This window comes from Coturnix japonica, chromosome 1, assembly GCF_054131305.1.
Source record: "Coturnix japonica strain WE chromosome 1, WE-NBRP24, whole genome shotgun sequence".
Lineage (NCBI taxonomy): Eukaryota > Metazoa > Chordata > Aves > Galliformes > Phasianidae > Coturnix > Coturnix japonica.
In genome coordinates, this window is record NC_140663.1 from 95,748,466 (window position 1) to 95,763,200 (window position 14,735).

At 48.8% G+C, this 14,735-nt stretch overlaps 1 protein-coding gene across 2 annotated transcripts in view; it reads left to right on the plus strand.

The window, feature by feature from the left end:
- Positions 1 to 4,013: 4,013 nt before the first annotated feature.
- Positions 4,014 to 14,735, plus strand: part of HUNK (hormonally up-regulated Neu-associated kinase) — a 54,085-nt gene continuing 43,363 nt past the window's right edge. Inside the window, exon 1 of one of the 2 annotated variants that reach the window (XM_015881260.3) lies at positions 4,014 to 4,422. In XM_015881260.3, the coding sequence (XP_015736746.2) occupies positions 4,147 to 4,422 (276 nt within the window). In that variant the 5' untranslated portion in view covers positions 4,014 to 4,146. The remainder of the gene's footprint in view (positions 4,423 to 14,735) is intronic. The other variant, XM_015881271.3, reaches the window with a different exon arrangement.

A 14,735-nucleotide genomic window follows, 5' to 3' on the forward strand; every position in this document is an offset into this window, starting at 1 on the left:
AGATGCCCCATCCTTGGAGACACTCAACATCATGGTTGGACGGGGGTTTGAGCACCTGATGGAGCTGTGGGAGATCCTGTTCATTGCAGGGGAGTTGGACCGGGTGACCTCTAAGGATTCGTTTCCAGCTCAAACAATTCTATGTATGATTCTATCTATTACTGCAGAGACAGCTGTGTGCATAGAAGGGCCTCATGTATCTGAACTTGGACTGGAATTTAAGCACTGCAAAAAACATGGCTCATAAATCCTTCAAGATTCATACATTCTTCAAGTTAATGCATTCACTCCTCAAAAAATATAATAGAACAAGTTGTTTTAAATAAATATCTCTGTAATATCCAAAACCCAAATATTAGAAATGCAGACACACATCCAAAAAAACCACCCAAGCCCCAAAATGCTACTTTAAAGCATTCGGAAATACTGAGGAGACAATGAGAAATAACAATATAACGTTTAAAACAGAAGGTAGTAGTGCCAAGTCAGTCTGGCCGAAGTCAGCATTCAATCACTGGCTTCCTAATATCTGCTGATGGTAAATGGAGCTGTCCTGCTTGTCCAGAACTTGTCCAGAAGAGAATTTACGCATTCCTCTTGTGCAGCATACATGTGAGTTTACCTGCTTCTTCATTTACCACCATGCTGCTGAGCAGAGTTGCAATTTCCTCATTCCTTTGCTTGAGGACTTTAAATCTCTTCAGAAAGACAAGTGAGAGTGATTAATATGGCTCACACGCGCAGGTGAGGCATAAGGAGAACTCAAGCACCCCTAGCAACAGTCCCGTGCTTCGGGGAGAAGTGCTTGGCAGGCTGCCTCCAGCAGCTGCACCGAGAGAGGCACCACAAGGTGAAGCAACCTTCAGGGTCACAAATGTTCCCTTTGCAGGACCACGTTTTGCTGCTGGATGGCATTTTCCAGCCCTGTCTCTGCCATGTCCACCCCTGGTGCAGCAGCAGCAGAGTGTGGGAGCTCAGCTACAGTGCTAAGCCACATGAAGGAGGCATCCCTTAGCCCTGGGGTCAGGCACGGGGTCTGTGAGGGGCTGCAGAACTCTCCCACTGATAACACACATTACTAGAATATTTTCAGGTGATGCAGACGACCAAGGACAATCACCACCAGGGTAATTCTGAATTTCTGTGTTTTTCATGGATTTAAATCAAGTTTTAATTATTTTCAGTAGCTTGTTATTACAGCTTTTGCAAGCCGAAGGCAGACTGCTGCCTTTAATTCATTAGTAATTTCAGCCGTTAATCAGAAAAAACGTCATTGCCTAGAAGGACTGCAGCTCAAAATAAAGCACGCTGGAGTTAAATTTAAATTAAAGCATGGACAGAAATGAATGCAGCCTTTGATCCCCCCTTCCATCCAGACTGCGACCTGATGGGCACAGCTGGACAGGAGAGGAGCCGTGAGGAAAGTGCAGTCTTGCCTCTTTCAAAGGGCACTGACAACTCATTAAGCCCCCAAGCTGAGCAAATTAAAAGAAGGTAGTCACTGTGTTGCTTCAGAGCTCTCCTAATAACGTTTTCTACAGTGGGCATTTCTTGACAGTTTTATTTTTAAGAGAAGCTGAAAAACGTGTGCTGTTAACATCTGCTTAGTCTTCACGGTGGCCAAATCCACATTTCTGTTAGCTGAATGGGAACCGTGAGCCCAAACAAAGGCACATGCTTCTATCCATCTGTCTATCTGTCTGTCTGTGTATCCCTTCAGACAGGCCCAGCACTCTGCTTGTGCCTGGTCCCACGAAGGTAAGGATAACCCTAGGTAGCACCAGCAGGGCAGCAGGCAACAAGGTGACAGTGTATTTAGCACACTCAGTCCCTGACCACCCTCCCCATGCCACGAGGAACGCTGGCATTGCTTTGTGTCCCTTTACTGTGCATCCTGAACCCAGGGCAGGGTGGCTGAAGCAGCTCTGGAGCCAGGCCACGAACAGCACAGGTCTGAGCCTCTCTCGCTGTTCATCTAAGCCATCTGCCAGTCTCCTGCTTCTTATGCCCTCTTTGCTTTGTGGCTCCTCCTGCCCAAGGACACCCTGCTGCTGTTTCAACAGGGCTGTGCTCAGGTACAGCCAGATGCTTCAGGTCAACGGCTCCACGTCCAGGTGGAGGTTGGTCTTGAGCAGTGTCTCCAAGCAGTCAGCCTTGGGACCAGTGCTCTTCAGTGTCTTTATCAACAACAGAGGCAGTACAACCTCAGCAAGTTTGCTGATGACATCAAGCTGAGTAGTGCAGTTGTTACAACACAGGAGAGGGATGCCATCCAGAGGGACCTGGGCAGGCTTGAGGAGTGGGCACATGAGAACCTAATGAAGTTCAATGAGGCCAAGTGCAAAATGCTGCACTTGGATTGGGGCAACACAGAGACTGGGAAAAGAAAGAACTTATTGAGAGCACTGAGACATAAAGACTCAGGCATTGTGATGAGCAAAAATGTGGACACAAGCCAGCAGTGTCTGCATGCAGCCTCAAAGGCCAACAGTAGTCTGGCCTGCATCAGAAGGATGGGCAGCAGGGAGAGGAAGGGAACTGTGTCCCTCTGCTCTGCCCTTGTGAGGCCCCATCTGGAGTACTGCGTCCAGGCCTGGGGCCTCCAGCACAGGAAAGATGCAGAAATGTTAGAGCAGGGTTCAGAGGAGGGCATAAAGATGTACAGAGGGCTGGAGCATCTCTCCTGTGGAGACAGCCTGAGAGAGCTGGGCTTTTTCAGTCTGGAGAAGAAAAGGCTCCTGGGAAACATCGCTGCAGCCTCCTCCCTCAAAGGGAGCTTATAAACAGAAGGAAGATGGACTTTTTACACAGTCTGATAGTGATGGGACAAGGGGGAATGGTTTTAAACTAGAAGAGGGGTAATGTAGATGAGATATAAGAGGGATTTTTTTTCCTCAGAGGTCAGTGAGGTGCTGGCACAGCTGCCCATAGAAGCTGTGGTGCTCTATCCTTGGAGTTGCTCAAGGCCAGGTTGGATGGGGCCTTGGGCAGCCTGAGCTGGTGGGGGGCAGCCCTGCCCATGGCAGGGATTGGGGCTGGGTGGGCTTTGAGGTCCCTTCTAGCCCAAACCGTTCTGTATTCTGTAGTTTCCAACACTTTCTGGGGTGGCTGTTGTTCCACAGAGGCACAGAGAGGCTCTGCTGCCCTCATTCTCCTTCCCTACTGCCCAAGGGCCGAGTCCCTGTTCAAGCTGGGAAGGCCGAAGAAACAGGAGAGCCTTCAGACTAATTCATTGCCGTTGGGAAGGTAAAACTGCGATGTTTCTCGGCTCTGTCTTAAATGAGGAAGTTTTAACAGGACCGCGATGTTAGTGAAAGCTGGTGTGAAAGCAGCACGCGGCTCATCAGCACCTGTGCCAGCCGGAATCCTATTAGCGATGCAGCGGAAGGGACTGGATGGCTGCAGCTCCGCATGAAGAGCGGCGCTGAGGCAGAAGCGTGGTGTAAAATTGCTTTGACATTTTTAACGAGGAAGAGAAGAGCTGAAGAACGGGAGGCACGGCGTGCACCAGCAGCCCTCTAGCGGGAGAGCAGCAAAGCTTTGGTTTCGGTCGGCACAGCTGCGTGTGTTCCGGAGGTTCTCGAGCAGCCTCAAGGAGAAATAGCGGGTCCTCGGTTACTTTCTCATACCACGGAATCGGAGAATGGTGAAGGTCGGAAAAGACCTCTAAGGTCATCCGGTCCAGCCGCCAACCCGTCTCCACCGTGCCCACTAGCCATATCAATAGCAGCTCCTAACCTCTGGGAGCCGTTGGTTATTGCAATGAATTAGCGGCTTATCAGAGCATCCCCGACCAGCGGGGCGGCTCCATTCATCCTGCGTGGCCGTCCCGCTCGCTTGGGGCTGCGGACACCCCTCCGCAGCGCCCGGCGGGGTCAGCACGGCTGCTGGATTCAATTACCGCGGGCTCTAGCCGAGCCCTCGCCCCCGCCCCTTCCTTTCGCTCGCGGAGGCAGAGCGAGGAGAAGCGGGGTGGAGAGGAGGCGGCGCCGGCTCCGACGAGGGGCGGCAGCCCGGTCCCCCCGCCGTCAGCACTGCTCCGCCCCTCGCCGCCGGCGCTCTCCGCCGAGCAACTTTCCGCCCTCCGGCCGCTCTCCCCGCTCGACCGGGGCGAGGCGCGGGGAAGAAGCGGCTCCGGGGCCGGGCATGCCGGCGGCGGCGGGCGACGGGCTCCTGAGCGAGCCGCCGGGGGTAGCGGGCGGCGGCGGCGGCGGTGGTGGCGGCGAGGCGCGGCGGGCGGCGGCGGGCGCCGAGGGGAGCTTCCTGGCCGCCTGGCTGAGCGCGGCGGCGGCGGCCCCGAGGGAGAGGATCCGCGACTTCCAGCACACCAAGCGCGTCGGCAACTACCTGATCGGCAGGAAGCTGGGAGAGGGCTCCTTCGCCAAGGTCCGCGAGGGGCTGCATGTGCTCACCGGAGAGAAGGTATCGGGACGGGACGGACCGGACGGGGAGAGAGGGCGGCCGCTCGGTGGCGCCCCGGGGGCTGGGGGAGTCCCGGAGACACGGGGCTGGAGCTGCGGGACCTGATACCCGGCTGCCTGTGCCCCCCTGTGCGAGGTTTGTGCCTGTGTGAGAACGCTGTTTAAACAGCACGATGCACGGCGTCCTACCGCTGAACGGTGAGGCTGTGCAGCCCAGTTGGTCCATCCAGCGAGCAAACACTTCTGGCTCACTTGAAATGACAGGAGGTGCTGCGCGGCTTTGGCCAAAGAGGTGTTACGGTTCAGTGAGCAGAAGTTGCTGATAGTGCCGCGCATCACAAGGCGCCCTCGCACAAGTGTGGTGTTGTTTTATCTAGTAAAGAAAGTCCACCGAGGAGCTCTGCTTCTCTCTCCTATCTGCAGTCCTGTAGTGGAGTCTTCCACCTATCAGTCAGTCAGGCTCTGTCACGACGTGATGAGGAGCTGCGGGCGCTTGGCAGTGCATTAAGCACGGCACGGCGTGGCACGCTGGAGAGAGCCGTGCTGCAGGGCTGTCCCGGTCGTGTTGAAGTATTACTTCTCAGAAAGGGCAGTCAGGCATTGGAATGCACTGCCCAGGGAGGTGGTGGAGTCACCGACCATGGGAGTGTTGAAGAAACGTCTGGATATTGTGTTGATGAATATGATTTAGCCGGGAAGTATTGGTAATGGTTGGACTAGATGATCTTCTAGGTCTTTGCCAACCTTGATAATTCTGTGATTGAAGCTGACTGGCACAGCTCTGCTTAACGCAGGGCACCCCGCTGCTGCCGGCTGAGCTGAGTGCAGCACAGTCTCCTCTGGCTCCAGCAGCAGCTGCATATGCACTATTGCTGGGGCTGCGTCTTCGTGGGGTCCCTACGCTTCCAGGCTTGTTTTTTTTCCCCTCCTTCTTCCAGTGAGTTTGTCACGGAGTGAAATTCCAGGTAGAGCTCTGGATTTCCTCGTGACAAAAAAATGATTGCTGTCATATAGGAATGCATTAAAAAAATGTTGTTGTTGTTCTTCTGTTACCAAGCGTGCGCTTCTCCTTGGTAACAGATACATCCAATGATCCTCCTGTTGATAAAAGGCACATGCACACACACGTCCTTCCCACCTCCACTTTTTGGGTTGCTACATTTATCTCTGTCTGTGAAGAGGCAAAAATAAAAAGCCCTGCCACACGCCCCTCTGTCTCAGCTGCCAGGGCTGCTGCTTCTCTCCCCCCCCCCCCAGTGCCTTGAATAAGGCATGTTATGACAAAGTGGCAAGCAGAAGCTCTGGGAGAATCTAGAGTTATAGGCTGCCCATGGAGGTGGTGCAGTCCCTGTCCCTGGAGGTGTTCAAGAGCCATGTGGATGTGGCACTGAGGGACGTGGGCACTTGGTGGAGATGGCTGATGGTTGGACTGGGTGACCTTAGAGGTCTTTTCCAACCTTAATGGTTCTGTGATCTCCCTTCCTTCCTGCCGAGCCTAGATACCCCTATTTGTGGCCAGCTGTGGTGCTCTCTTGTGTGCTGTCTGACCTTCTCTTCTGCCATAGGATCAAAGCAGGCTCTTGCTGTTGACTTCAGTGGGTAAAAGATCAGTTGCATAGTTTCAAACTCATTAATTATGGGTTTGTCCTCCCATAATACCCATCTGTTTCATTTCAGATATTTATGGATAAGCAATCTGAGTTAGTGGATGCAGATAAGGTCTCTTAATGACTTTCTTCAGGTGAGGTCCTATCTCAGTGCGGTTCCTCTCTCTGACTGGAGGGGGAATGCTTTCCATCCTACACATGGCCCCAGCCTGAGGCTCTCACTCCATACAGAGAACTGGTGGACACTCAGCTCTTTGGGACACTCTTCAACCGTGCTCTTGTGTGGCCTCCAGCCAGAGGAGGCTGAGACGTGCCCAAACTGGATCTGCCTCACAGCTGCTGGCAGCTCTGCCTACACTGAGCCCACCACAGGCGACTGAGCTCTGGCTGTAACATGAGGAAGAGAAGGAAAACATCTGCTTCCCTGGACTCCTTTCCCTGGGAGTATGTTTGGGAGGAGATTGAGGCTGGCAAGTGTGGGAATTGAATGAGGAGGGAAGGGAAGAGGCAGTGTGAGAGCCAGGATTGGCAACACTGGGGGACAAGAGGCTCTTAAATGCCATCTGGTCCAACCCCCTGCAGTGAGCAGGGACACCCACAGCTCCATCAGGTGCTCACAGCCTGATCCAGCCTGACCTTGAGTGTCTCCAGGGATGGGGCGTCCACTGCCTCTCTGGGCTACCTGTTCCACTGCTTCACCACCCTCACAGTAAAAGACTTCTTCATAATATCCAATCTAAATCTCCTCTTTTTGAGTTTGAAAACGTTTTTCTGTGAGAAATGTTTTGTTACCATGGCAAAGTCCTTCCACAAGAGCATCCTGGCATGAGAGGGCATGGGTTAAACTGTTTGAACCTCTGAGATATCTTGGTGAGCAGCAAGCCAAGTGCTGGAGAATTAGGAACCATTTGGTACTCCAGTGTCAGAGCCCAGGTGACCAGATGTTGGGCACAGACCTCCCAAGGACAGCTAACAGTGTCAGGTTGATGCTAACAGAAGTATCCAAGGCGTGAGTGAGCAGCTGTGTGTGTGACAGCCACCCTTGGCCATCTCTCCATGTCCACCTCCATCCCAGGAGAGACATTGCACTCATCTGGAGTTCAGGAATAGCTTTGCCCTGTAATGGAATGGCACTGCCCTGCATTCAGCAGGATGAGGGGCAGAGGTTTGCCAGACCTAATCTTTGGGCATGTTCATTTGCAGGGAAAAGTTAATCTGCGGGAGTGTGCATTTAATGTGCTTGCAAGTGGGGCACAGTGAAGCAAGATGTGGAAACAAAGCCTTCTGCAGACAGCTCGCTGGATTGCTGTAGTCACTGCAGTTTTCTAGGCTGGTGCTTTATGAGCCTGTTATTCCAGGATTAGCGCCTGCATGTACTTTGAGATAAAAAATAATTGACATCCGATTTCTGCCTTGTAAAGCCTCTGTTGAGCAAGGACACTGCCAAAGTTTCAATACAATTGCGGCAGTAGTGTGAAGTAGGGGTCTTAATGCTAATGCCTGGTAGCTGTTTTGGCACAGTCCAAGCTGTTACGGTCACCAGAACATAAGGTTTCAGCGAGGGTGCCCAAGCAGGTTTTGATTTGCAGCAGACTTTAGTGACTCTGGAGGAGTTAATGCGCATTATTGTTTCAGAAAACTGTGTATTTAGAAACGAAATCTGTGGATTAATGAGTCCCCAGCTAGGCTCGGATCCATTGCACTGACACAATGCATTGTACAGAATCAAGGCGATTGCAGAACGAATGCCAAAAATCTGCCATTACCTCACCCTGAAATGGCTAGGAGCTGAAGAGGTCTTCGAGAGAGCGCAAGATGCTGTGTGCTGTGGGCCAGGCGCTAGTTGCTTTACCAGCTGCTCCAAGGGCAGCTGGATGGGCTGTGCCTGTTGAGTGCAGTGCGTGGGACTGGAACCAACAGCTCCTGAGCGCAAGAAGGTGAGCTGAGGTGAGGCTTTAAACCTTCACTATGAATCTCTGTACCACTGGATTTGAAATCAAATCTGCAGTGCTTCTCGGGGTTCGTATTACCATCGTGTCAGGCATGTTATTATTTTCTGGGCTGGAGAAATGTTTGGAAATGCCTGATGCAATTAAGTGTATTTTAGCTGAGCATAGGAGAATGTTGAACAGATTATTCTTTCCGTTGCTTTTGAATAAAAATATCACAGCCTATAATCTAACGTTTTTGGGTAGAAGGCTGATTTGTTAGATCAGCTCAGGCAGTCTTTATTGCCAGTCCTAACGAAACAGTTTCTCTCTGAAGAGCGAGCCAATTTAGATTTAAATTGCGGCTATGAAACCCCGCTGGGATAGCTGCATTGTTATCCAGCTAACTCGCGGAGCGCTGCCCAGGATACTCCTGGTTTGTTCCAAGCCTTGAGCTTGAGGCTCAGCGTGGTCTGTCACTGGGCAGCAGAAAGCAGGCATTGCAAGATGATGTTTTCTGTAGTTGTATGACATTCCTACCGGTGCAGCGGGGGTAGTATCATGCTCTGTTGATAGACTGACCAGATCATGCCATCTGCTGTGGACCCTGATGAAATGACTCCGTAACCCTCAATGACTCCATGTGGCATTGCGGGATGGCCCTATATTGGGGGGAGAGAATGGCGTGAACTGAAGTCTTCGTAAGCAAACTTGACCTGAGATTGCTTTTACCTTACTTTTAAGCATAATCTTTGTCTCTACAAAGAGAGAGATTGAGGCAAATTGAGTCATTTGATTTCTCATCCGCTGAAAAATGTGTTTATCGGTTTCTCTGGTGCTATTGTTAAACTCCAGAAAGGGCCATTTTTAGTTACAGTTAGTTGAGTGGTTTTCTGTAACAATGTCAGTGGGAAGCAGCTGCTAAAAATACAGTTTACCAGCTTTTATGAAGGTAAAGCAATTAATACTGAAAGTGGCCTTTTCACAAAAGGGTTTGCTTTCCAAATGTATTTCTGTATTAAAAAATGCTTAAATAAAAAGAGAAAAAAGGAATTAAAAAGCTTTATTAGAGACTCTTGGAAGTGCTACGTGGGCAGCGCAAGCGCCCTTCAGAAAGCAAGCAACCCCTATTGCACACCCCAGGGAAGGAACAGGGGAAGTGTTCTCAAAGCACACCTGGGTAGTGGTCTCACAGGCCTTGTCCCCTGCTGGTGGCACGTTGGTGGCATGTAATTTTGTGAAATGCATTCAGAGCATTGCTAGCACATTTCTGTTTGAACATCATGTGTCCATCAGTGGGTGCAAGGCTTGGAGGAGCTGTACCTTTGTGGTGGGAGCTCAATGTGCCTCCAGGGAGGCAAAGTGGGGTGCACTGGTGGTTGGGCAGGTTGTCTGGCTGCCCTGCATCAGCCAGTGTGGTTGTCTCCTGAAATCCTACCTGTGGCTGTGAAAACTGTTAAATAGCTTTTACCCTGGTCTCAACTTCCCATTTCTAATCTCCTGCTCATGTCAAAGGGTGGTTGTTGAGTTGCTTCTGGACATACCATCAGAAGCAAAGGCTGGAGTGATGTGGTTTGCACAGTTTCCATCTGCCAGCAGCTTTCCCTTGGAATGTCACCAACCGTTCAGGAGAATATAGGCAGGTGGACATAGAGAAGCATGGACAAAGTAGTGCTGGTGGGTAACAACAGATGTTACAGTGCCATGTGTATTTTCCCATGCTGTTTTGTCAACTTTGCCTTGAGTAAAATTGTCATTTTCTTCTTGTGTTCCACCATGGACTTGGGAGAATGGAGGCTTGACTTGGTGATCAGAAGCCTTTGGGAAGGTTGACAGATGAGATCTTGCCTCCTTTCTGCCCTCAATAACTGTGCTACCCCTGTAACGTTCCTCTTTGATTGGGAAACAAAAATGTGATAGGGGATTCCCACTGAGGGTTTCTACATCAGGATTCACCATTGTCAGACTTGTCTGTGTCCCAAGACTTGGGGCTGGTCAATAGTATTGCTGGACTGGGAACAGAAAATTGTGGTTTATACACACCTAGTCCTAGGATCTTAACCTTTGATTTGAGTTTTCAGGTCTTTGTGTGCATGCGGGGGTTGCTTTTGAACCATCTTATCATGCAGATGGGCCAGGAAGTTACTTCTTAGTAAACACAAGCCAAGTTTCTGGTGTGGTCACTGGTCTTCCAGTTGCACAGTTTCCTTTTTTCTCCTCGGACAACTGTAAGGCTGCAGGTTGCTTTTCTTCCAGTGATACTTGTATATCGGTGTCTTTGAGGTGTTTGTGCTCTCACTGTAAGTATTAAATGAGTAACTCTCTTCTTAGCCACTTTTCTACCTATTTTTTAATCTATCTCCCCCAAAAAGCTTGTTTAGAAAAAGTACTTCCCATGAATTTGCATGGTGGCTTTCTTCAAGGGTGCTCTTCAATTTTATTAACGGCTGCCAACTGTTACACCTGGATGATGCGTTATGACGCCACTTGTGATTATAAGCACCAAGGAAATGAAATGAGGGTGTTCCTGCAGCCTTAATTTTGACGTTTCTGTGGTTTTGAGCGTTTGCTTTCACAGCCTTGACACTGTTCGTTTCACAGAGGCTTGTGCATGTAGATGCATAATTTGTACTGAAGCCACTAAATGTGTGCTTTGTTAACATACCATACTTCACAGAATGATTTGCCACAGTTGCAATGACATGAGTGAGCACTTGGCTGGAAGCAGGACTGGAGAGCTGGTTGCTTTGTCAGCACAAAGTTCCCCAGTGCATGTTAAGGAACACATGCTGCTGATGTGCAGTCACCTGCTTGGTCTGGTGTAGGAGCACCTGCTAACTATTCACCTGGAGAATAACCAGTCGCAACAGGCACTTGTTAAACAGCTACACTTTTGCCTCTAACCCTTTTCTATATTGCCCCCTCAGAGTAAGCAGGTACAGGCTTGAATAGGCAAGAGAGTCTGTTAATTACTGCAGTCTGTCTTCCGGGAAGATTGTTTTAATACTTTTCAGCTGTAGCTTGCAACTTATTCTGCACTGAGCCCAATTGATGCACATGTGGCAGTCGTTTATCCTCTTGAGATAATCTGCTTTCAAGTTTACATTCAGCGGTTTTAAGGATGTCACTAACAGTTGCATGTCAGCAATGTGCTGCTTTTCATACAGACCGTCACAATTTTAGTGACATAGGCAGGATTGAGGGAAGCTGAGTGTTTAGGCTGAATTGACACCAGGTGCTGCTCTTATGTGGCGCTCACATCTGGATCTGTGTGTTTGTTCTTGCAAGTTTTGTATTTTTAACATATTTAATGGTGTGTAGAGCTGCGAGCCTGTTTTTGCAGGCATGTGTTACCTATAAGTGTCTTGGCAATTAAAACACTTCTTTCTTTCTGTGTCTTGAAGTTTGCCACATCTCTTTTTACAGTAGGACCTGGAGAGTGCTACCATAGCTCCTTGCCTTTAAGTTGATATAACACATTAGGCATCTCTGCCCCTTTGCCCTTGTGAGTTGTTTGTTAGCCTGCACTCAGGAAAATGGAAGTTATTAAGGATCAGCACTTACCCTTCACAAGGATATAACTCCATGAGTAAAGCAGTCATAAGATGACACAGTGACCCTTCTGGTGACTGAATTGAAATAATAGTCTAGAAACCAAGCTGTTGTGTTCTATTAACAACCATGTAAAAATGAGCTGGAAGTCTGCGTGCTGATTTCGCTACTCTTCAAGGTCTTGGAGAAGGATCTTAACCCATCCATAACAGCCTGCTGTAGGGATTCCAGTGTGCTACAGGGACCTGCTTTGGCAGGGGGTTGGTCTTAATGATCTCCAGAGGTCCCTTCCAACACCTACAATTCTGTGATAACCAGTGGTTGTGTAAATACTGGCCAGAAGAATATGTGGGTTGTTGGCCTATCTCCTCGAGGGCATGAATGTAGGGTTGCCAGTGCTTTTGGTGGGCTGATTGAGCTGGTGCTAATGAGGAGGACCAGGAAGGCTTTTCGTGGTAGATTTTACTGGAGGAGCTGCAACCAGAAGTGTGATCCTGGGGCCTCCAGTAGGCCAGAGTGCATTCATTCCTAAGCTGATAAGGTAAAGCACTGCCAAACCTGTTTGATATCAGAGGAGAGTCAAACCTCCTCCTCGTGAAGGGAAGGACCACTTCAGGAAAGAGAGTGAGCAGATAATGTGGTCTGAGGAGGGGAGATCATCCACAAAAACTGCACAGAAAGCTGGTGCCACCCTGTCCAAGCTTCCCTTCCTGTGAATGCTTTGCTGCAATAGTGTGCTGCTGGGCTGCAGGCCTGGCACTTCCAACACTTGCCCCAGCAGAGCTCTTCTTGTTCATGGTGTGCCATCAGTGCTCAGAGGAAAATCACTGCAACAAAAGGAACTAAAAAAAGATAAGTTATATATATATGGAAGTTCTTTTGCTCTCTGCCTGTTGTGGAAGATTGTCATGGAAACATTTTTTTTTCCTTTTTTTTTTTCAGGGAATAAATTTATTTTCTGCAAATAATGCCCACAGAGCTAAGAAAGAGAACGTATATGTACAAAGCTTCATTAGGGATGCCTAGCAGTTGTAAATGTTTTATCTCCTATATTTGTATAGCTACAAAGGAGGGTGATACCTGGTCTTCAAAAAAGCAGTGTGTCCACTTGATGTAACAGACGTCTTTCTTTCTTTCTTTCTTTCTTTCTTTCTTGTAGTCTCCTCTTAGTCAAGTTTTGGATTTGATCACTGAAATGTGAAACGGTGATTGTTTAACATGGAGTATGGTACTCCATGATTACTCTACTCTTCAAGTCCATGATCACGCAAGTGGGAAGCAACACTAACCACAAGGTTTCACACACAAGGATCGGTGTTGGAGGAATGTTATTTGGTATAGAATCTCTGCTTTTGTTTTCCCCCAAGCAATTTGAGATCCTCATCCATCTCGCTGTGACAGAAATTTTCAGCATTGAAAGGGCAAGTTGCAGTTTATCAAAAGCAGCTGGATAGGATATGGTTCATTTGTAACCACAGCATAATGCATGCCTTGCTGTGCCTCAGCTCTAGCTGCTTCCCAGTGTTCTGGCAGCATACTGGGGCCGTGTCTGGGTGGAGGAGGCCTCTGTTTCCTAGCAGTTGTCAGACTGATTTTCTCCATGATGGCTGTGAGTAGCCAGCAGCTTTGGGCAGTGTAAGGACTTTGTGCATCTCAACCAGTTTTCTCTCTGCTGCAGCGTCTGCACATCAGATTCCCGTGCACTTGTGTGACAAGACCTGAAAAAACATCTTTCCTGTTAGCTGATAATGCCTCAAGCTCAAAAGAGATTTTGTATTGAGTGATGGACGGCGTTTGAGCATGTCAGAGAGCCCCTTCTTGCAAAATAGCTAATATTTGGAAAGTGATACTCAGCAAATATTTTTCCATTTCAGTGGCTAGGCAAATCCAGCTGTTCCAGGCATTCAGATACACGCTTTCTTTTGACAGTGCATGGCCCAGGCCTGAAGGCTGGTTTTGACAAGTTTCTAAGGATTTCTTGAGGAACTTCAGTATTGCATCCTCATTTATCTTTGCCTCCGGCTTTCTGCCACCACCGCGTCCATCATTCTCTGCATAATCTCTCTTGACTTGTGTAGATATCGCTAGAGGCCAGGGAGGTAAAAAATGTGCTCTTGTCCCTTGGGGGACACCATTACTGCTACCCCATTAATTAGCTGACCGAGAGAGCAATGAAAGGTCACTTGGTTTCTTTCTGCCAAAGGCTAGATAGGCCCCAGCCATGACCCACTCAGGACAAGTCTGCCCTTTCACATGGCGTGGTGGGAGCTACCCTATAGTGTGTCCTCACAAAGACCAGTGCCTTGACACATCAGAATTCCAGATCCTCATGGAAACTCTAATTTTGCTGTGCTAATGCTGTAGGCAGCCAGATGCGTGGGTGAGTTGGGCTGTCTGTAGCAGCATCAATATTTGCATGACTCTTCGTGACACTTCGTGTCTTCAGTGCTGCATAGCTCAAGCAAAGATCTTGGAGTTTTCAGAATTTGCATCCCTTTGATGTTGCTGCTAATGGCTCCCAGAGTATTTTGCTTAGCTCTGCTAGGACGGAGCTATTCTGCTCACCTGTACAGGCATCAGTGCCTAAAGGCATCGTGGTCATCATCCTACCTGTCTTCCTATGTAAGCTGATGTTCTCTTCGGGAGTATCTGTATCAGTGTTTTGTTGAGCTATTGCATACTCCTAGGAGCGGGGAGGGTGGGAATTCAGAGTCTACTTTCATCTCAGTAAGACAAGATGTTCCTTTCACTGCTTCACTGCACCTGAAAAACATGGATTGTGTTTGCAGCCTCAGTTTGCCCAACTCACCTTTTGGGAAGTGAATTCTATTTTATTAAAGAGCTGTCTGTTATCAGCAGTCTTTTTCTTATGGAGGTACTTGCAGAATTCACTGTTTATCGTTATTTTAATTAAAAACTTGGAGCTTCAGTCTATTACTCTCTCAAGTACTTCACAGACCTCAGACTGTTCCTGAAACTCTCTTCAGAAGGAACTCTTTGCGAACTTTAACGTCATTCCTGAAGTGCTTGCACCACAATTTGTTGCAGTAATCTAATAATAGTCCTTAGTGCCAAGTACAGGTGTAATTAATACCTTTTCTTCCTTTAACAAATACATCCTGCTTATGCTTTTTAAGGATTACATTCAGGTTAGCTGTGACAGCAAGACGGTTCATTTGCTTATTTAAAATAATCCACAATCCTTTTGCACGTTGCTGGGCACTATC